The 18,998-nt window shown below is 55.5% G+C and overlaps 7 protein-coding genes across 7 annotated transcripts; 3 read left to right on the top strand and 4 right to left on the bottom strand.

Moving 5' to 3' along the window:
* Window positions 1-21: 21 nt before the first annotated feature.
* UV8b_05379 (uncharacterized protein) lies at window positions 22-2,883 on the bottom strand (the record flags this gene model as incomplete). The annotated part of the gene is made up of 2 exons (XM_043142876.1): window positions 22-2,304; window positions 2,377-2,883. 2 exons carry the CDS (start codon window positions 2,881-2,883, stop codon window positions 22-24), a joined length of 2,790 nt encoding a protein of 929 aa, XP_042998809.1.
* Window positions 2,884-5,917: 3,034 nt separating this feature from the next.
* On the bottom strand, window positions 5,918-7,670 carry UV8b_05378 (uncharacterized protein; the record flags this gene model as incomplete). The annotated part of the gene is made up of 2 exons (XM_043142875.1): window positions 5,918-7,423; window positions 7,512-7,670. The coding sequence occupies 2 exons, from the start codon at window positions 7,668-7,670 to the stop codon at window positions 5,918-5,920; spliced, it is 1,665 nt and encodes a 554-aa protein (XP_042998808.1).
* Window positions 7,671-10,267: 2,597 nt separating this feature from the next.
* UV8b_05377 (uncharacterized protein) lies at window positions 10,268-11,539 on the top strand (the record flags this gene model as incomplete). Its single annotated transcript, XM_043142874.1, has 2 exons — window positions 10,268-11,432; window positions 11,508-11,539. The coding sequence occupies 2 exons, from the start codon at window positions 10,268-10,270 to the stop codon at window positions 11,537-11,539; spliced, it is 1,197 nt and encodes a 398-aa protein (XP_042998807.1).
* A 565-nt stretch (window positions 11,540-12,104) lies between these two features.
* UV8b_05376 (uncharacterized protein) lies at window positions 12,105-12,732 on the top strand (the record flags this gene model as incomplete). The annotated part of the gene is made up of 2 exons (XM_043142873.1): window positions 12,105-12,498; window positions 12,557-12,732. 2 exons carry the CDS (start codon window positions 12,105-12,107, stop codon window positions 12,730-12,732), a joined length of 570 nt encoding a protein of 189 aa, XP_042998806.1.
* A 76-nt stretch (window positions 12,733-12,808) lies between these two features.
* UV8b_05375 (uncharacterized protein) lies at window positions 12,809-13,415 on the bottom strand (the record flags this gene model as incomplete). The annotated part of the gene is made up of 2 exons (XM_043142872.1): window positions 12,809-13,303; window positions 13,374-13,415. 2 exons carry the CDS (start codon window positions 13,413-13,415, stop codon window positions 12,809-12,811), a joined length of 537 nt encoding a protein of 178 aa, XP_042998805.1.
* Window positions 13,416-14,059: 644 nt separating this feature from the next.
* Window positions 14,060-14,950, top strand: UV8b_05374 (uncharacterized protein; the record flags this gene model as incomplete). The annotated part of the gene is made up of 3 exons (XM_043142871.1): window positions 14,060-14,183; window positions 14,298-14,563; window positions 14,651-14,950. The coding sequence occupies 3 exons, from the start codon at window positions 14,060-14,062 to the stop codon at window positions 14,948-14,950; spliced, it is 690 nt and encodes a 229-aa protein (XP_042998804.1).
* A 187-nt stretch (window positions 14,951-15,137) lies between these two features.
* UV8b_05373 (uncharacterized protein) lies at window positions 15,138-16,531 on the bottom strand (the record flags this gene model as incomplete). Its single annotated transcript, XM_043142870.1, has 4 exons — window positions 15,138-15,272; window positions 15,314-15,760; window positions 15,836-16,149; window positions 16,219-16,531. 4 exons carry the CDS (start codon window positions 16,529-16,531, stop codon window positions 15,138-15,140), a joined length of 1,209 nt encoding a protein of 402 aa, XP_042998803.1.
* Between the last annotated feature and the right edge of the window lie 2,467 nt (window positions 16,532-18,998).

Genomic DNA, 18,998 nt, shown 5'->3' with positions numbered 1-18,998 from the left:
CTCTCAAAGTCTGCATAGACCCTACCCGGACCTGTTCTTTGAGCTGCCGGTCCGTGAGAACCCGGAGAGCCACTTCCTTCGACCCCCTGCGACGAGAGGCGCAGCTGGGCTGCTTTCTACATTGGCCTCCTCCTTGGACGCGGCGGCTGCAGCCATGGCCGGGTTCGGTGTCTTGCTGCGACTGCAGTCTTGGGCAGCAGCTCGTTCGGCCTCGACTTCGGCGCCCAGCGTGTTTCGCCGTCCTTGGCGTGGATTGAACATGATGGGGGGTGGAGTAGCCCCGGTTCTGTCATCATCGACTGCCGAGGCCCGGCTCGACCAGGATGGCACTCCCACCATGTGCTTGCTGCTGCTTGGCTCTGCGCTGTTGATGTCGAAAGCACTGGTCTCACAGGGGGGCGCGGTAGATGTGCCGCTTGTGGAACGTCTGAATAGCCTGTTCAGCCCGACCCGGGTTCCGTTCTGTTGGCCAGAGAGCGGGGGATAATGCTTGCATCTCTGTTCACTGCTAGGCTGAGGTGGAGGTGCCGAGAACTGGTCACGTTGAACCGGCGTGCGCAAGTCATCTCTACGGCCCAGGTCCACGCTGTTTTGCCTGCTGTGGTAGCTCCGACGTTTTGTCGCTGACGAGCGTGGTCGTTTTTCACCGCCATGTTTGCCTGCGTTGAGCGATGAAGCTTCAGACGAGCCTGTTGTCGCTTGCAAGCTGGATCTTCTGCTGGGAGGCGGCGGGGCAGCGTTGCCAAAGAGACCCTGGCGAAGCGAGAACAGGTCTCGCATGTAGTCGAAGCCTGGAGGAGGCTGATCGCGTCCAGCCTCGGCACCAATCGGTAGCATCGACGCTGCTGAAGCGCAATTCCCCGTCAAGACGTTGGCGGGGAAACTGAAGAGGTCTGGTGATTCGCGGCTCCGGCCCTTGGATTGGTCGCTCTCCCGCATCCAAATGTCGAGGCTGGACTGAAGTGAGCGCGTGTCCGAATCGTCGTCCAGGTCACTGTCCCAAGCTTTGCCTCGTCCATGTGATGTCGTAGATTCATCGGCTGAACGCGGCCGAGGAATTAGTGGCCCTCGGTGGTGGTCGAATGGCGATTCAATGGGTGGTTTCCCCAGGGAAGCCCAGCTGTCCAATTCTGGCTGATGCTGGTCGGCAACCGCTTCCCCGTGGCTGTCGCGCCATGTTTCGTCGTGAACGGAGCTTTTCAGAGAAACGCCATTGCAGCTGTCGTCAATGACGTCTTGCTCATGGGCGAGGGCGTCGTCTGAGCCCTGTAAGCGTTGCAAAGTCGAGCTTGAGATGGTGTCAGGCGTTGGGGGAAGGCCGTGATCGTGTAATCGAACACCGCCAGGTCCTTCGGTCAGTACTCTGCGCAAGGTATCTCGCCTATCCTTACCAAGAGCGCCTGGTGCCGCTGATGGCGCATCAGACGCTGTGTGGTGCGTTTTCGGATGATCTCTTTCTCGGCTTTGGGGGAGGCCTTCTTCCCTCTGGCTTGTCCAAGAGCCGTCGAGACGTTCCAGGCGCTGAAGCGGCGAGCCGGCCATCAGGTCCGTGATGGATGGAAAATGGGTTGCGGAACTGGCTCGCGGAACCACCGCACCATCAGGCGGTACGGAACCTGCTTTGCCTCGCGACATCTGATGCTCCGTCGAGATCTTCATCAAGGTTGGGCCGTCGCCGTCGTGAACGATAGTTTCGTCGACCTCCGTACAAGCTGCATCCCCAACCGCGCCGTTCTCCCTGCGCCCATATATACTCGCAAACGAGCTTTCGCTAAGGACGCTCAGAGTCGGGCTGCCCAGGGTTCGGAGAGTATCGCCTTCGGGCGAGCTTTCCAACAGACGGGGAAGGCTCAACATGCTGCTGCCCTTGGTCCCCAAATATACATTCCTCAGATTTTCAGTGGCTTCGCTGTGGTCCGATAAAAAGCTGGGCACTCGATTGACAGCTTTAGCGTCGTTTTCCATCTTGACGATGTCGGGTCCCAGGCCGTGGGCAACTGGTGTCCTGTATCCAATTTCGTAGCCTTGAGAAAAGAAGGACTCGTTTTCCATCCTTTCCGCCATACTTCTTTCTCGGAAAAGCTGTTCTACTTGCATTTCCAGCGTGATGATCATGGCGACGGCCTCTTCTACCGCCTTGTCACGCTTCTCGAGTTCGACCAATAACTTGTCGTTAACCTCTTCCATTCGTTGCCTATCGTTCTCCAGATCATCGAGACGCTCTTCCAGGGTGGTTTGTCTTTCTCGCCTGTGGTAAAGCTCGAGCTTGAGGTCGAAATTTTGCTTGTGGAGAGTGGAAATCACCTATGAAATGGCGCAGTCAATAGGTGAAAGATCTTTCGCCCACGGTGGGATTATGAAACCCCATCAACCTACCTGTTCCATTTCTTTTACTCCTAGGCCCCTCTTCTTTCCCAGCTCAAGTCCAGCACCCGACTGAGGTCTACTTATTTCTGACATTGACAACTTGAGGGGGGACCCGGAAGCTCGTCCCAAGTCCGTCGAAGCACTCATATCGGGGTTGGACCGTGGCAACGAGGATTGCGACCGGTTAAGTTTGTCCGCCTCTGCCTTGCGCTCCCTTGACAACTTTTGCTGCAGGAAGGTCGAGACCGCAGGTTGTCGCGTAAACTCTGCGCTGTCGTCCTGTGTGGAAAGTGGCGGTGTCGAGCGCGACGTTGGTCGGGGGGAGCCAGTGGAGCATTGAGCATGATGAAATCGACGCGACGAATGAGGGTGTGAAGTTTGCGGCGATGCGGGAACATGCGATGATGAGCTGTTGGCGCTGAGGGAGGTCACGCGAGACGCGCTGGTATGGCTTGAGGAACGTGATGGTGCGCGAGGGTAAGATCGTTGACGGGGCTGTGAGGGAGCTCCTTCCATTGTTGGCGTAGTCTGCGCGGCACACCGAAAGTGAACAAGATGACGAGACTTGTTTTGCGGTAGATGTGAAATCAAATGCCGCGATTTTAATGTGCCAAGTTTAGCAGGCCAAAGAAAAAGCAGGTTACGGGCCACAAATGAATGGCAGGGAAGGGGTTGCAGACAAAATGTCTCAAAATCGGTCGTCCCACAATTCTCCAAGGGAAATAGGAGAGAGGTACTCGGTGCAGAGCAGAAAGGCGACGGGAGGTTCGACAGAGCCTTGAAATACGGCTGAGGGTTTCTTATTCATGTGCAGATTATATCCTCCTCGAGAGCCAACCGGTGGTTGTGTGCATCTCGAGGCCTGCTGAGTGGCTCTGACGGGAAGTGGCAGGCCTTGGACGAGGTGACGATTGGTGTTGTCGAGCGGGCAGATTGTCCACTCAGCAGCTGATATCTAAAGCCCGCATGGCATAAGCAGCTGAACCCAGAATCCTGGCCAGGGTTGTGCTTGGCGGCGGTGGTGGTGTAACAAGGCGGCGTCTGCTGTAGGGCGTCTGTAGGTCGTATGTAGGTCGCGTGGAAGTCGAGTCGAACGAGTACGGTTCGCCGACATGGATTGAGCAGGGGGAAGTGGTTCGGTCTGCTTGCTGCTCGAGTCGCACGAAGTCGGTTTTTGCAGCCGACTAGACGACAGCAGTGGTGGGATCGACGTCGAGTTCTTCGAGGGGGCTCAGAGCATGGCGACTGGCTGGTGAGCAGCGGAAGCAAGATTGAAACACGGGGACAAGAAAGGGGGGCAGACAGGAAGAGCGGTAGGGGCCGGGGCCTGTGCTGCTTATTCGAATTTTGCTGGCGGAGGAGAAACGGGGAGCAGTTAGGATAGGGAATGTCAACAGACGGAAGGGGGCGGGAGGACTGGAATGCAACGGCAAATCTGAGGCCAACCGAGCAAGACGGGTCTGGGTCTAGGTCTGGGTCTGCACAGGGAGGTGAAGGGGCAGAGGTTATAGAACTGAAGAAGGGGGAAGGAATCAAAGATCAAAGCCATAAGGCAGATGCCTGGCGGGTCCAGATGCGGCGGCATGCTAGTCCTTGGCAGTTTCAGAGGTTGGACTTGGCGTCGGGCGTCGGCAGACCGCCGACTGCAGGGTCATGCAACCGTGCAGTGATTGCTTAAGCCATGTTGGATTTGTGGATGGATTGATGGATGGGGGTTGTACGGGCTGTACCAGCTAGGGTTGCAACGAGCCCATCGCCGTTGCAGCTTGGCAATACGGAATGATTGGACACGGAGGAGAGTCTGGTGGCTGTGGCTGTGGCTGTGGCTGGGGCAGGTCGGGGGTTTGTTTTTCTCACCTCTTTTTTTTTCCCTCTCTCTCGGTTTTCTTCCTTCTTTTTTCCCGTTTTTTTTTCCTTCTCTTTCCTTCTGTTTATATATACGCCCGAGATGGAGCGAAAAGCGGCCAATGAGCCCTTACATGATTTGGACGAAAATAGACGTGCCTAGTATGCGGCTATCATGGGAGGAATGACGATGCTAAACCCCGGCTTAAGCTGATGGCTAGCTACTTGTCAATATGTTGTGTCAAATCTCAATCACTACTAATAAAACACCATCAAGCTGATAATGAGCAGGTCGGGCCAACGCCCACCCCCCTTCACGTCACGTCACGTCACGCCCCGGGACGAGCCGGCATATTCAGCGCCTCAGGCAAAAAGTCCCCAAAAGTGCCAGTGCCTCTTCTCTCTGCCTACCCCCCCGCCCACCCCCCACCTGAATCGCGGGCCAATGTTTTTCTTCGGCGCCACCTTCAGACCCGTCAAGACGCCACGACTTGACGACTTGCCATGACCATGACCTTCCTCCAAGCATGACGCTCCAACGGCGGCGCGTCGAGGCGGCGCCTGGGCTGTATCTTTGTGCCGCGGCTTCGTTTGTCGTCATCCGCTTTCTTTTTTTTTTTTTTTTGTTTCCCGTCCTGTCACTGCTCGCAACTTTTCTAACGCCCGCTCTTGGCTTCCTACCATCGGGCAAACAGACGAGACAGACAAAGACAACCAACAGCCACGGATCTCTAGTGGCGACCAATCAGAGTGCATTCCAAGGGAGCGGAGCAGGGGGCTCACAGATCCCTGGCCGCATCTATCCCTGCGGTTGGATCACAAGGTGCCACCCCCCACCGCCACATCAAGGGAGGAATTTTACGGCCGGCTGCATTTGTGATTTGTGGCTTTGGGGACAAGCTCGGCTCCTTGCGGGCGAATCCACAGTGAAGGAAGGGCGGTTCCTTTAGTTTGGTTCCTGTCTGGTGGGAAATACTCCGGAGTTCGAGCCAGGTTTCTTCATTCTCTGCCTGCAAGCAGTTCCCCCATACGGTTGTGATTTTGCGTGAATAAATCAATCCATCGGTGCTAACCAGCCGGTGCTAACCAGCTGGTGCTAGCACCCAACCGGCGCTGTTTCTTATGGTCTGGTGCGTACATGTAAATTTCCCCTAGGTACCTACCTCTTAATCACGGTGTTATTAAGATGAAACCCAACCGTGTCGAGGTACGTCCAGCCCACCCAATGGAATGCCTTTCCCGTGCGGGTACAGATGTACTGTGTACCTTGCGAGAAATCATTCTCTGCCTTTCCATACATTTCTTTCTTCCCCAGGCAGGATAAACGCTGGGATTCCAAGACAATCGGTCAACCCAAAGCCAATTTAGCCCGTCACAGCTGATGTTACTTGCTTTTAGCCTGTATATCAAATCCGATGCCTGGAACTCGCCTGATCAGTCAGCTAAAACGAGTAGAGTGGTGCCATGTGGAAGCCGCCAGTGTATGTTGCCTGCCTTCCGTCACGCGCCAACGTTCGCTTTTCAGGATAGAAAAGAAAAAGCACCATGCCTGGATTCCGTAGCAGGCAGCATGAAGAATCAAGAATGAACTCGTCTTGTCGTTTCCCATCATGTAAAAGCTGTAATTCCAACTGATGCTTGTTCTAACCGCCCTCCTCCACCCACCACCCACCACCCACCACCCACCAACCCCCCAAGTGCAGGGCTACAGTTCGTCTCGCTCAAAAAACCTCTCTTGGCTGCCCTCTCCGTCCCTCTTTTTCTCTTCGGACGCTCCGTCTTTACGCCCCTTTGACGGGTCTTTGTCATCCTTTGCGTTTCGACCGCCATTCCCCTCCTGGTTCTTTTCCTTGCTCTTTGTAGACTTTATTTTCCCATGGGCCGTGCCTGGCTCGTCAATGAATCCAAGCAGCTCCTGCTCGTCCTCTTCATGCATCTGGAATAGTTGCATCTTCCAGCCCGAGTCGCCAGCGAGCTTCTTTAGCTTTTCTCGCATCTCCTTGACCGTTTTTGGGTCAACGTTGAGGCCTTTGAGCTCCTCGGCTGTCAGCTCCTTGACTTTGCCGCCCTCGGCTTTGCTCGCTGCCTCGGCGATGAGCTCCAGAATCTTGGGCTTGGGGACGAACAAGTTACCGAGTTGGTCGAGTTTGACGGGTTTCCCGTCTTCGTCGCCGCTGGAAAGTGCCCGTTTGCCCCCCACCAGCACCCCTCCGATGGTGATTTGCGGTGTCTCGTGTTTCTTGCTTGTCAGCTGGTGGCCATCATCCGTGCCGATCCCGTCTTTCGGTTCCTCTGCTGCCTTGATAGCGGAAGTTTGCTGGTCCAGGAGGGGTTGAGATGCTTCGCTGATATCCGAGATCAACTGGCAGGTTATTGGGTTCGCAGGATTACCCGCAGGGGGTTGGAAAGCAACATCGCTGCACAGGCGAGGCGTGTTGATCATCATGACATACGAGCAGGTGATGACCTCCTTGACCCATCCGATCTTGTCGTGCTTCAGGCCCGGTACGCACTGGTACTGAACCTCGATGGTGCGCTCCTTACCCGTCAAGTCGCAGACAGTGCCACCGCCTAGCCTTTGGACCAGATATCGTTGATCACCTTTGATCTGCAACTCGGCTGGGAGGCGCGCGGGTTCGTTGGCATCACGCTGCTTCCTTGATTTTTCATCTCCCGTTGTCGCGGGCAGAGTCGGTACCCGTCCCAGTATGTACTCTTGGCCATTTGGGTCTCGTTTCGGGACCTGGCTCTTGCCGGTGGCAGCGACGGCATGGTATTGGACGATTTCGCGGTTTTTGCAGAAGCTGTAGCTCCACCACCCGGAAACGTAATACAGGCAAAAGTCTTGGAGGCCGTGCAAGAGCTCCCAACCTTTGACGGTGGCTCGGTGACGTTCCCGCTCCTCCTCGGCCTTGGCCAGGGCATTGTCCGTCGCGTTCACCGGACCGGGGGGTCGGATGGTGGGTATCGTGCACAGATATCGGTGCGGCGACATTTTCAGGATTTCGTACGAGAAGCCTACAATTTCGTCCGAGTCGGCGGATCTGGGTGCCGAGGCAGCGGCAGGGGTGGAGGCTGTTGTCGTCGCGTGGCCATTACCGTTGGTCGAGTCAGAAAAGTCGGCCGCATACGTCGCGTCTTGTCTGCCGCGTTCCACAAGCGCCTGCGCATCCCTCTCGGAAACATGGGTCTTGTCGAAGACAACCTCAAACTAAGGCGGTTCCTCGTCAGCCGTGGCAAAGGTCCCGGGGGGCTTCGGACGAAACGAACGGGAGTGGGCGGTTCGGTCATTGGCTTACCTGAGGAAATGCCAGCATGTCATCATGAATGCTGAAGCCCAGGGACTTGGCTGCACTCATCTGAGTAGCAGCGAGAAGAATCAAATTCGTACGGCGCATTTTGCCGCAGCCTTTCGCATCCTCTCTCTCACATGGAGCGCATGGAGCTAGAGTGAGCATGAACGAACAAGGCTGGGGTCTTGGTCCAGAAATGTCGCTGTCATGAAGACGGCAAGGTGGCGTTGCGAAATGCCGATAATTTGCCGGATGGGAAACCGGCGCGGCCACGCTGCAGAAGCCAAATCGCTTCTTCGAGGTCGGTGCCTCCGTACCGTGCTATGTACCTCCTAAGGTTTAGGAACCTTAGGTACCTAGGTACCTATTGACCCTACCCTTGTTTAGCTCGTGCCATCTGCTCCCCGTCTGCAGCCCAGGCAGGCCTTTACGAGATGACGGGCTTCTGCTTAGCTGCGGTTGGTGAAATGGGCCAGACGACTTTTAGACGCCAGTCTCCCACCACCATCCCACCCCCCTCCTCTCCTTCACGTTTCAGCCTCATCCTCACGCCCCAAACCCGAGGAGATCTCTTGGGCTTGGGTACAAGTTGGTTGCCAAAAGGTGCCGCTGGCCAAAGCGAATATAGGTGTGCACCGTTGATGCTGTTCTTTAACGGGTGGGGGATCCAAGTGATGCAACTCGTGGTTTGCTCGTCGCTCCCGTGCTCGGCTCCGACCTCGGAGGTTGACAGCCTTCAACATCAACGCCCACACGTCTCACTTTTTCACTCCTAAAAGGGCGCGCGCTAAAAATTTTAAGCTGCCAGCGCTTGGGCTCATCAGGCATCAAACGTGGACTCGGCGGATGCTTGAGTGCCTATTGATCTTGCGTAGCGACAGAGAGCAAGCTGTCCATATCGCAGTACACAATACCCAATAAAGTCACACATTGTGTGGCGTCACACTTTTGGTTCAACAGTCCACAATGATAGTATACCTAGGTACCTAGGTACCTAAGTAATAGTACATACCTACCTACCTAGGTAGGTAGGTAGGTAGTTTTGAGATGTACATGGAGCTACATTGTACTGATCGCCTTTATAGGCATGGCATATCAGGGCGTTAGATACAAAAGCGGCACCTTAACACAGCCAAAGGGCTGACAGAGATGACTGAGCTTATTTAGGTGGCATCTGGCCTTGCCACGGGTTTGCATCCATCAGAGTCACCAACAGAGGGGACATCAAACTGCCAGCGTCAATCCTTGTTTGGGCCCAGATCCAGATCCAGATGCAATCGAGGCGTTTTGGCGCACAGAAATTGGCGCATTGTTCATAAATACCGGCACCTTACCAGAGTTAGTAAGAATCTGCAGCATAATTTTATGGAAGCGTTCCAGAACCCCGCAAACCCTCAGTGCTGTTCACGATGTATCGCGCTAGCAGGGGCGGGCCGCCTACACCATGACGCCCCGTAAAAGGAATAGTTGCTACGAAAGTGCGCCAATTTGGCGCACAACCGTTCTTTGTACATATTAAGGTCTGTACGCCAAAGCCTCAAAACGCCTCGATTGGGTCTCTGGGTCTCGTGCTCGGCTTGAGTCCTCTATGCTCTTTCTTCCATTCCCTCGCCGCGCCACTCCAACATGCCGCTCTCGGCGACAGCACGCATGCGCGCCCCTCCGGTCTGCAGAAGTCCAACCCTAATTCGGACGAGAATTCGGACGAGAATTCGGACGAGAATTCGGAAGGCCAAGGGGTTGGTTGGTTGCCTTGATGATGACGGAGCGCCGCGCGGCACCAATATGCCCTTGCAGTTATGCAAGCACGATCAACTATGGAGTACTCCGTACGGTCTCGCAGGCAACCCAGCGATGCTGAGCCAATCTGATCGATGCACGTGCTGAGCGATGCTGGGCGACAAATGGGTTGGTCCTCAAGGCTTGAAATGATAGGAGGCCATGTTAGCATAGTGTCTTGACGTCTTGACAGAGCCGCCTCATTGTGTTGAGCGTAAGCTGGGCAGGCGCAGGCGCAGTTGCAATCTCCACTGCTCCCCCGGTTGCCTCATGCGTTACTCACTCATGGACGCCTTTAATGGCCGTGGTATGTATATATATCTGCCCATCTCCCCGCAGACGTTCGCTCTTGCTCTTTTGTTTAACCAAAACCCCAAAACCCAGACCAAACAATCTGCAACTGCAATAGGTTGGCACTACCTTTTAAGCATTCTTGCAAGCAGTTTGGAAATCAGACTCTTCCCCCCTCCTCCTCCCCTTCTTTGATAGCGACTTGGGTGTGAGGCCTTGGTCCCCAATGTCCCTCATCCAGCCACCAGTCACTTACCCATCATCTGTCTTTTCACTTTTGGGTCAGATCTTGTTCGGCGGCAACGGCAACGGCAACGGCAGCGGCAGCGGCAGCGGCACGAATAGCCCAGCATGGCCTTCCAGTCTCTTTTACAACCGACCACAATGTACGGATACGACATCGCCTTGCATCTCAGTCTCCCTCCCAACTCTACTCCGTACAGCGACCCTAATCCTTTCTCACGCTGGGCTATTACGTCATTTAGGGACGGCAAAGTGCCTCTCGACGGCTTCAAACGCGTTAGAGTGTCTCTACAAGCTGCATCCTCCTTGCCCATTTCCCTCTATATTCCATCTGCTTCAGCCCGTTTGTTCATACCGAAATTCAGAATGGACCCAGTGGCGTTTCGCGCCCAGACATCGGCCAAGGAGCGTACTTGCCGCAAGATCCTCCAGATACTCCAACACACCATATGGCTCCCGGAGCCTTTGACCTTTTCGACTTTGACTCTCATCTCTCCGACTTTGACAGAGCCTCTTTGTACGGGGGTGCGGCCTCGCCTTTCATCAGTTTCCCCTATATCCAAGGTGCCCTAGCCTGCGTCGACCAGAATGGCAGTGTTCCGCGGTTCGGCATGCACCCCAGCAACTTCCTCTCGTCTAGCAGCTGGTGTGACGGCCAGTCGCACGTACGTACTGCTGGGTCATTCTTGTCTCCAAACCAATTCCGCAACAACTTCGTTCCTCCGGCCTCTGTCTCGACGGTGTCGAGCATCTCTGCTGCTGAGCCTGATCCGGCACTCACCGGACAGAACATCTTCCATGATGGAAGCAATGGCGCAAGCAAGGCTAGTCTATCGTTCTCTCAGTCCTGCCAGACGGATGACTTGTTTATCCCAGCATCTTTGCAGCCTGCCGACGTTGATGATAGATGGCCAATCAACTCTTCCTTTGCAACAGCTTTTCTCGGCATTGGCTGGGGATTCGAAGAATCGACCCCTCATGACTATCCCCCGTCCATACCCAACACGGTCGCCTTCTTGCCTACCTCCATCTCTCAACCTATGGAGGAGTCATTGCCCGGCGCCAGCTCAACCAGCGCAAACTTCGGTGGCTCCAACTCTGACCGCTGTGCCAAGCAGGGGTGGGACGAGACTGTGAAAAACGGCAAAACGAACCAGATTCGTGCCGAAATCCAGGGCACTGCATCGCTCGAGAAAAGCAACAAGCCTTCGTTGCCCAGGAACCCCAACAAGCCAGGGAAAGGACCCAGGCTCTTCTGTGACTGCAAGGATCATCCGAACGGATTCCGCGGTAAGCATGAGCTTCGACGTCATATCGAGGCTCGGCATAAGCGTATCAAGAAGTACGTCTGTCGCGACCCATCAGCGGCCGGTATTGCCTTGTCTGCTCCGGTCATCGTACCATTCGCCAATTGTGGACCTTGCTTGAGTAAGAAGCAGTACGCTGCTAACTACAATGCTGCCGCTCACCTCCGTCACGCACACTTTACGCCCAAGCCTCCCCGCGGAAAGAAGAAGGGACCCAATGATGGGAGATGCGGCGGAAAAGGAGGCGGTACCTGGCTTACAATGGCGGAGTTGAGGCCTTTGATAAAAGTCGTCAAGCATGAGCAAGGTAAGTCTTGCGCTTCGCCAGTCAATGGTGCGTCACTTGTCGCTGACGGCGACATGTACAATCTTTTCCTCAAAGGCCCCAGCGCCGACGCATTCGCGCATTTGTGACTGGAGTCTATGAAGAGTCATTAGAGATACCTCCAACAATGCGTCTCGGTAGGGCCAACTTTCATACGATTCGTCGCCTCACATACGATACCTAGAGGACGTATTTCCCATGCGGGCAGACCAAGGCATCGATTGTTCTTTTCTGGATCTTATCTCACCCGGACCTGCTGCTGCACCCTTTGGACAAAATGAGCCGTACCCATGACGAACTAAAAATATGTGATCCACGCGGTTGTTGTGTCGATTTACCATGATCTTTGGCTTTGCCTCCAATCCTTGGCAAGCGGGCAATGTGGCTGGTGTTGGGAATATAGGCTTTTTTTTCTTCATCTCTCCCTCTGTCTTTCTGTTTGTTTCTAACTCTGCTACTCATCTTCAACGATTCGGGTATCTCTTTTTTTTTTTTTTTTTTTTTTTTTTTTTTTTTTTTTTTTTTTTTTTTTTTGGTTCCTTGTCCGTCCTTCGAATACCCATACGCGGGAGTGTCTTTTCTGTACAAGTTGCTGATGTTCGGAAAGACGTTGAAACGAAAAGTTTGAATAAAAATCGACGAATTTGCATATCCATGGGTCCATTGGCCGTCTTCGCCTCAGGCAGAGAATCTAATGCCTTTATGCATCCAATTGTCCAGGCTGTATGCCTAGTTCTGGATGACTGGTCGATGGTTGAAATTGTCAAGTCCATGATACTGGCAGATGGTGCCGAGCCAGCCTGGAGCCCAAGACCCTCTCGGTCAAGTAAATTCCCGCCCCTGCTGCGACTTGGCCTGATCAAGGTGCTGATTTTTGCAAGTCGTGCTTTGGCGCCACCCGAGCGGGCCCATTTTCCTTATGCTGCAGTCGAACGATGTGCTCGTCATGTCCGGGTGGATGGTCTTTCGGCGCTGATTGTCTGGAGGTTGCAGAGGACGCGGGCGTCCGAACGGAGACGCGACGAACAACCCTCGCCAGAGCTCCGACGTGAGTACTCGGTAAACAAGACGTGTGTTTGGAGCACGGATTGGTCATGGAAAAAAAGAGGGATATGCGGGGCGAATACCTCGCGTGCGGCGTTACCAACGCAATACGCTTCGCCGGCTGGGACTAGGCCCTGACGCAGCATCCGATTCCAACCTGCCGCTCCGCACAGCGCGTGGAATGCCGGATCCAGGCCGCACTTCGCACCACTTGTCGCCCAGTTCCCGACGCTCCTAAACGAAACCCCGCGCGCCAGACGAGGCGCCTCCTCCCTCCCTAGCTCAACGCCGGTGCCGCGCTTCCGAAAACTCACTCACATCTTCTTCACCCTCTCCGTCCACTCCCTGGCGCCCCTGACGCCCTCGTGGCCCCTGCGGAACAAGCTCCTCTCCCACTCGTCCAGGCCCCTCAGGAACTCCTGGCCCCGTCCACCGACGGCCTCGTCCGCCCTGCGGGCATGCAGGCCGATCTCGCCGGCGCGCACGACAAAGGTCCTCCGCAGGACGGCCCCGAGCTCCTTCTCCTCGAACAGGTCGAGCATGCGCACGGCGAGGCCGTAGAAGTGGGCGCTCTGGTCGCGCAGGGCTACGGCCCGCGGGTCCGCCTTGAGCGCGTTAAGCACCCGGTCGGAAAGGCAGGGCGGCAGGTTGAGCGTCAGGGGGGCGCGCGTGCCTTCGCCGGCCGACACGAGGGCCAGCAGCTCGGCCAGCCACAGCGGCAGGGAGAGCTGGGTGCCCGCCCGGAGGGCTGGCGAGTTGTCGAGGTGGCCCAGGTACGGCACGTCGAGCTCGAACCGGCACGGGACTTTCTGCGTAGAAGTACGAAACGCTGGTTTAGACTGTGGCCGGCGTGAAGGCGTGTGGGCGGCTTCAAAATACCTCTGCGTCTGTCAGGATGGCGTTGACGTCGTAGTACGACATGGTGAAGAAGGGTCAGTGTAGCGACACCATGCCTCGGATTGGGGTTTGGGAATGGGTCGTCGATAAGGAAGGTCGTCGAGGAGGAAGGCCGTCGATGAGGAAGGCCGTCGATGAGAGGGCCGTCGATGAGGAAGGCAGGCCGTCGATAAAGGTGGTTTTGTTGAGACGCGGTTGGGGAAGGGCCAGCGGAGCCACGTGACCTCAACCTCTGGCCTCGTGTCGCACGACGCCACGACCCGTGCCGTTTTACCAGCCACATCCACCACGCCACACGCGCTGCCGAATCCCACCGAATCCACCGAATCCACCGAATCCACCAGCTGTCAATGACTTGTGACGACAAGCTGACACCACCCAGGCGCAACCAACTGGCAACCAACTGACTGGTCTGCAACTGGTCTGTTCTTCCGTTCGTCCACTTCCAAAAAGCTTCACCTCCGTTGACCCCGTCTACGTTCAACCATCCGCTCCACTCCCATAGGTACGCCCTGGACACGCGCCGTCCCCAAAATTCCTCATGCCCTGCCGTATGATCATAACTGCTTCTACCAGCTCCCTCCTTCTCGCGACACCTCTTTCTCTCCACCTTGTTGCGCCCAGGCTCTCAGGCTAATTCGCATCAGACATCGCGCAGGGCACCAACCATGTCGTCGGCTCTGCTTCGCGCACCACCCTTTTTCCGGGCCGGCCTCCGGGCTGCCAAGCCGATAGCCTCCGTGGCAAGCACCGGCTTTGTCCGGAACAAGGCTACACTGCCAGATCTTCCTTGTAAGGCGCACAACTTGCTCTTGACCTACACACCTACCTGCTGCGCAGTGTGGCAAAACAAAATCCCGTCATGTCTCTTTGACTGACCATGAGACGCAAAAATTCAATAAACAGACGACTACGCCGCGCTCGAGCCTTACATATCCGGGCAAATCATGGAGCTCCATCATGCCAAGCATCACCAGACCTATGTGAACAGCTACAATGCCGCCATTGAAGCTTTGGACAAAGCCCAGGAGAAGAATGACGTCACGGCTGCCGCTGCGCAGGCCCCCCTGATAAATTTCCATGGTGGTGGTCACGTAAATCACTCTCTGTTCTGGGAGAACCTCGCCCCCAACGGCAAGGGGGGCGGTGGTGAGCCTGAAGGCAAGCTCTTGGTATGCGAAAAAGAAGCTCCTCGTTGACGCTCTGCCTTTCTCCCCGTTCAGCATGATCACACGACTTACTCGATCTTCTCACACAAGGCCGCTATAAACGAGGACTTTGGGTCCTTCGAAGACCTCAAGAAGCAAACCAACGCTGCGCTCGCCGGCATCCAGGGCTCTGGCTGGGCTTGGCTCGTTAAAGACAAGATGTCGGGCACTCTCAGTCTCGTTACTCGCGCTAACCAGGATCCCGTCATTGGGAATCTTCAGCCTCTTCTCGGAATCGACGCTTGGGAGCATGCCTACTACCTGCAGTACCAGAACCGCAAGGCCGAATACTTTGGCGCAATTTGGGAGGTTATCAACTGGGCTACTGTCACCAAGCGATTTGAAAAATGAAAGGAAAGCTCTCAGGACGTCGTACTTGTGGAGATTCGTGACCTGTATGCTTCGGAAAAGTAGCTTGCTGGCTGCTATGGGTAGGTGCTTGACCAAGTTGAATACCTACCTTAGGTATATGTATGCTTGGTGCGCAACAAAAGATGTAATAAAAATCAGCCAGAGGATACAGATTCTCCTCCTTTGTTCACATGACGGCTTCGAATCCTTCTTGAACGTTGTCGCCAGGATCCGCCTGCTGCCTCCTTATTGGGGTTGTTGTGCGTGTTTCCGGCTCAAGTGCATTTTCGGCGGCAAAGGCTGTGTTTGTTATGGCCATTATCTAGGAAATTCGTGGGTTGGTCATGGCATTTGACAACGCACAATTCCCTGATATGCGGCCAGCTCGTTGGGAAATTCCTCTGCGAATATTTCCCCTGCGTATTCGTACCAGTCGCTATTCTTGTCACTGGTTCGAGCTTCAAAGAACTTGACGTAGTCCCACCATTCTGGATACCAGCCAGCACAGTCCCACCCCGTGACATGCAACAATCGATTGTTGTCGACAATGATGTTCCTTGGGCAGATTTCCCCATGACTCAGAATAGCAGGGGCAGGGGCTCTGTTGGCCAGCTGGTGAGCCAGAGCTGCTGCGACTGCTTTCGGGACGGAGGGTTCGAAGGATGAGATCAAGAAAGCAACAAACGTCTCGTGAGTTGGGGTTTCCCGTATTGCCCAATATGTGCTGTTCTGGTGCTTGTCCAGCAGAAGAGAATACTGCCCGGATCCGACGGATCCCAGCTGGGGCACGGAGCCAGCAGGGCGAATCGTCTGCATCCTTTTGACAAGTTTTCGCACCTGACGGGCCGTATCGTACTTGCGCGCTGCTGAAAGATTATGCTAAACATCTTCTAGCAACTCTCCGTGTGCGATGCGGCTGAGACAAGGTTCGGCTGGGTATAGGGAGCCGTGTGCTTCCTCCAAGGTTGGGAGTGCTAAGATGGGCAAGTCTGAGAGATTTCGTATGTGTTCCGTCAAAACAAGCCCGGCGTCTGTAACTCGACGCGGTTGCGTGATAGCAGCAGCGGCAGCGGCAGCGGCAGCGGCAGCGGCAGCGGCAGCCGTTGGGGCGGACCTCTTGGATGGCTCGAGAATCAGCTGCAGGACTCGATTGCGGAGGAGTTTTGTCAGATACAAAGTGTGCTCATTTGATGGCGGAGCTGGTTTCGGATCGTCCACCGCAATTGTTAGCCATGGGTCCACGCAGCCTGCCACAGCCTTTAACTAACGCGGAGCGAGAACAGGTGGTTGCTGCATTGCATCGTCGCAGCCGTCGTGCCGCCGGATGCGTTTTACTCTCTTGTCGCTGACGGGGTCGAGCGGCCGCTTCAGAGAGAGGTCCGCGGCTTGTCTGGTGCCTGGGGGATCGACAGCTTGATTGTCTCGGCTGCCGTCCATGCCCAGGCCTTGCCGCTGCAGAGCAAGGATGTTGGCACCTGTGATGCGAATCTTGGTCACGTCCAGAGGCGGTGGTGGTGGTGGCTCGAACGGTGCCTGCGCATTCTCCTGGAGCATGCGGACACGATCGGGGTTCATGGCCATCGCGGCGTTTGCATTTGCCTGCCTGATGTGCACGATGGGCAATGGGGGAGAGATGGCCAAAAGCAGGCAGTTTGTGAACGGGGAACCGTTTCCACGGTGATGAGGATGAGTGAGGTGCGGAGTAACGGCACCTGCCCAAGTCTCGGAGCCGAGACATCAGTTGCTCCTGGCCAACTCCCACCTACATAGTCACGTCACGCACCTCCTCCCCTCCTCCCAAGGCACGCTGCACGTTGGGGTACCAAGCTCTAGGATTCATATGGTCATCTTCAACCGTTTCTTTCAAGCAATGGATCTGTGGGCTCCATGGCCGGCCTTTGAGCCTCTGAGCAACTACCCGAGTAAAACGGGTTTGGTTGGTGTTCCCGGCTGTAGCTGAGTGGCACTGAGCGGAGACGGCGACGGCACGAGGCACCACGCTGATCTAGCACGAGAAGACGCAGGTTGGACAAACTCAGACGAGCGCCGTTGCAAGTTAGCCGAGTTGCCTTTCAACGGCCAGCTGGCCATCCATCAGCTCCGGTGCTGGCATGGACTCGGACGTTCTCACCGGCGAACCACTCGGCTGGGGGGCCAGCAGGGTTGGGCCACGTGCCCGAGGCCTATTCTGCCCATGATGGAGGCTACCTCTTCGCGTGTCGACGCACAAATCGAAAGCTCGAACTGCTGTATACGAATGACTCATGGATGGCACGAGTTGCTGGGGAAAAAGCCCCATCATGGAAACTTTTGCATGCTCGGACCTTGCTCTCCGTGGGAATACGTCACCACTCGACGGCTCTTTTTACGGGGAAGATAGAAGGAGCTTGCTGAATTTGCATGTACCCTTTCGACTTGATGGGTATCATGGCTTCACGAGATCCGGTGTTCGTGTCCCATGCCATATACTGCAACTCCTCTACCGGGCAAGATGTCTGTCTGCTGCCATTGGTGACAGCATGGCATGCATGCTTCCGTGGGCTCGAGCCGTTGCAGAGAGATGCGGCTGGCTTTGAAGGCGACAGAGCCGGGCGGAGCACGACAGAGCGAGACGGAGCGAGACGGGGGTTTGGTTCCGCGCTGTCCGCATACACCTTTCCCTATCAACGTCGCCATCACCGAACCCAACCGACCTCATCTTTATCGTTTGGCTTCTGCAAAGCTTGAAAGTAAGACATCACTTGGATCAAGTCTCCACAAATCCAAGGAGATTCCCTGTGAAATGATAAGCCGTCGCAGCTACGGATTTTCGCGAGACGCGAGCAAAGGCTTGCTTGGATAAAGACGTGACGGACATTCTACGACCTAGTTGCGTGACTTGGAAAATAGACCTCAGCCAGGGACTCTACGCTTTAAGACCTGGACGCAACCGCAGGCTTACCAACAGCACTGCTTACAGCCGACCCATCCCTCTGACCGGCAAAACTACAGACGGCTAGATCATCCACTCGGCGATGCAAATGTATCTGTCGGACATCCGTGAGACAATACCGAGGCTAGGGAGTGAGCGAGTTCTGTGCATGGCGGTCTTTGGCGGCGACAAGAACTTGGGTGGCAACAGAAAACCACGACGTGGCTAAACTCGGTAAACTTCAGAAACATCAGGGATTATTGTCAGACTCGAGACTGGACGAGCCGGAGGAAGACACGGCTGTGTTCGGCTGATGAGAAGACCTTTGCCGTGTGGTCGCTGGGTGAAGGCAAAATTACTCGCGTCCCGCGCGTCGTCAACACAAACCCAGTCAGGCAGGTCGCTTTGGAGAAGCCGATGCTGGGAAACCAGACCTCAAGCCTTGAAAGACGGAAAGGCTTTTGCAATCGCTAAAACTCGTGCTTAAAACCCAAACCCTTCTCTTACTGGGTACGTCGTATAACACTGGCAGCAACGTCCCAAAGCAGTGTTTATGCCAACCCATATACTCCGTACACAACCCCAAGTCGAACCACGAGTTGAAGTCTGGGCTGTAGCACAGACACGTCCAAGGCCAGGGTTCGGATGTCGCCCGTGCCTTCATTACCTGCTGCCGCCGTTACACCTGCTAACGGCTACTGACATGTTCACCGCCCTGTGCTTCGATCCGAACACATGGTACCGGGCTTGTCATGGCAGTTGCTTGGCTGCCGATTTAATGAGCCTCGCTTCCCTATCCCGCACACTGCGGCGCGCCAGCATCCCCTCCTCTTCTTGCTGGACCGAGAGTGGCGAGGACTTGTGAGCAACGTTGCACAGAACACCTACTTGCTTTCCTGAACCCACTGGCGGGAAACCCCTGATGGCCGTGGTTTCCCGATAATAGCGCTGCTCGATGCTGCCAGGCGTGTCGCGTCGGTCGGGATACAATGGAACGGGCTATTCCCCCCTCCCCCTTGTCCAGTATATCTCTGGCACATTCGGACATGGTTCCTTGTATGACCGGCATACGAGATTCGGAAAGGTAACAACAAAGCTCCATCAGGAACCGAGAGACTGGTTAGGCGGTTTCGAACT

This window comes from Ustilaginoidea virens, chromosome 4 (genome assembly GCF_000687475.1).
Source record: "Ustilaginoidea virens chromosome 4, complete sequence".
Classification (NCBI taxonomy): Eukaryota; Fungi; Ascomycota; class Sordariomycetes; order Hypocreales; family Clavicipitaceae; genus Ustilaginoidea; species Ustilaginoidea virens.
Note: the sequence above shows the minus strand (reverse complement) of the source record. Positions and strands in the feature narration are given on the sequence as shown.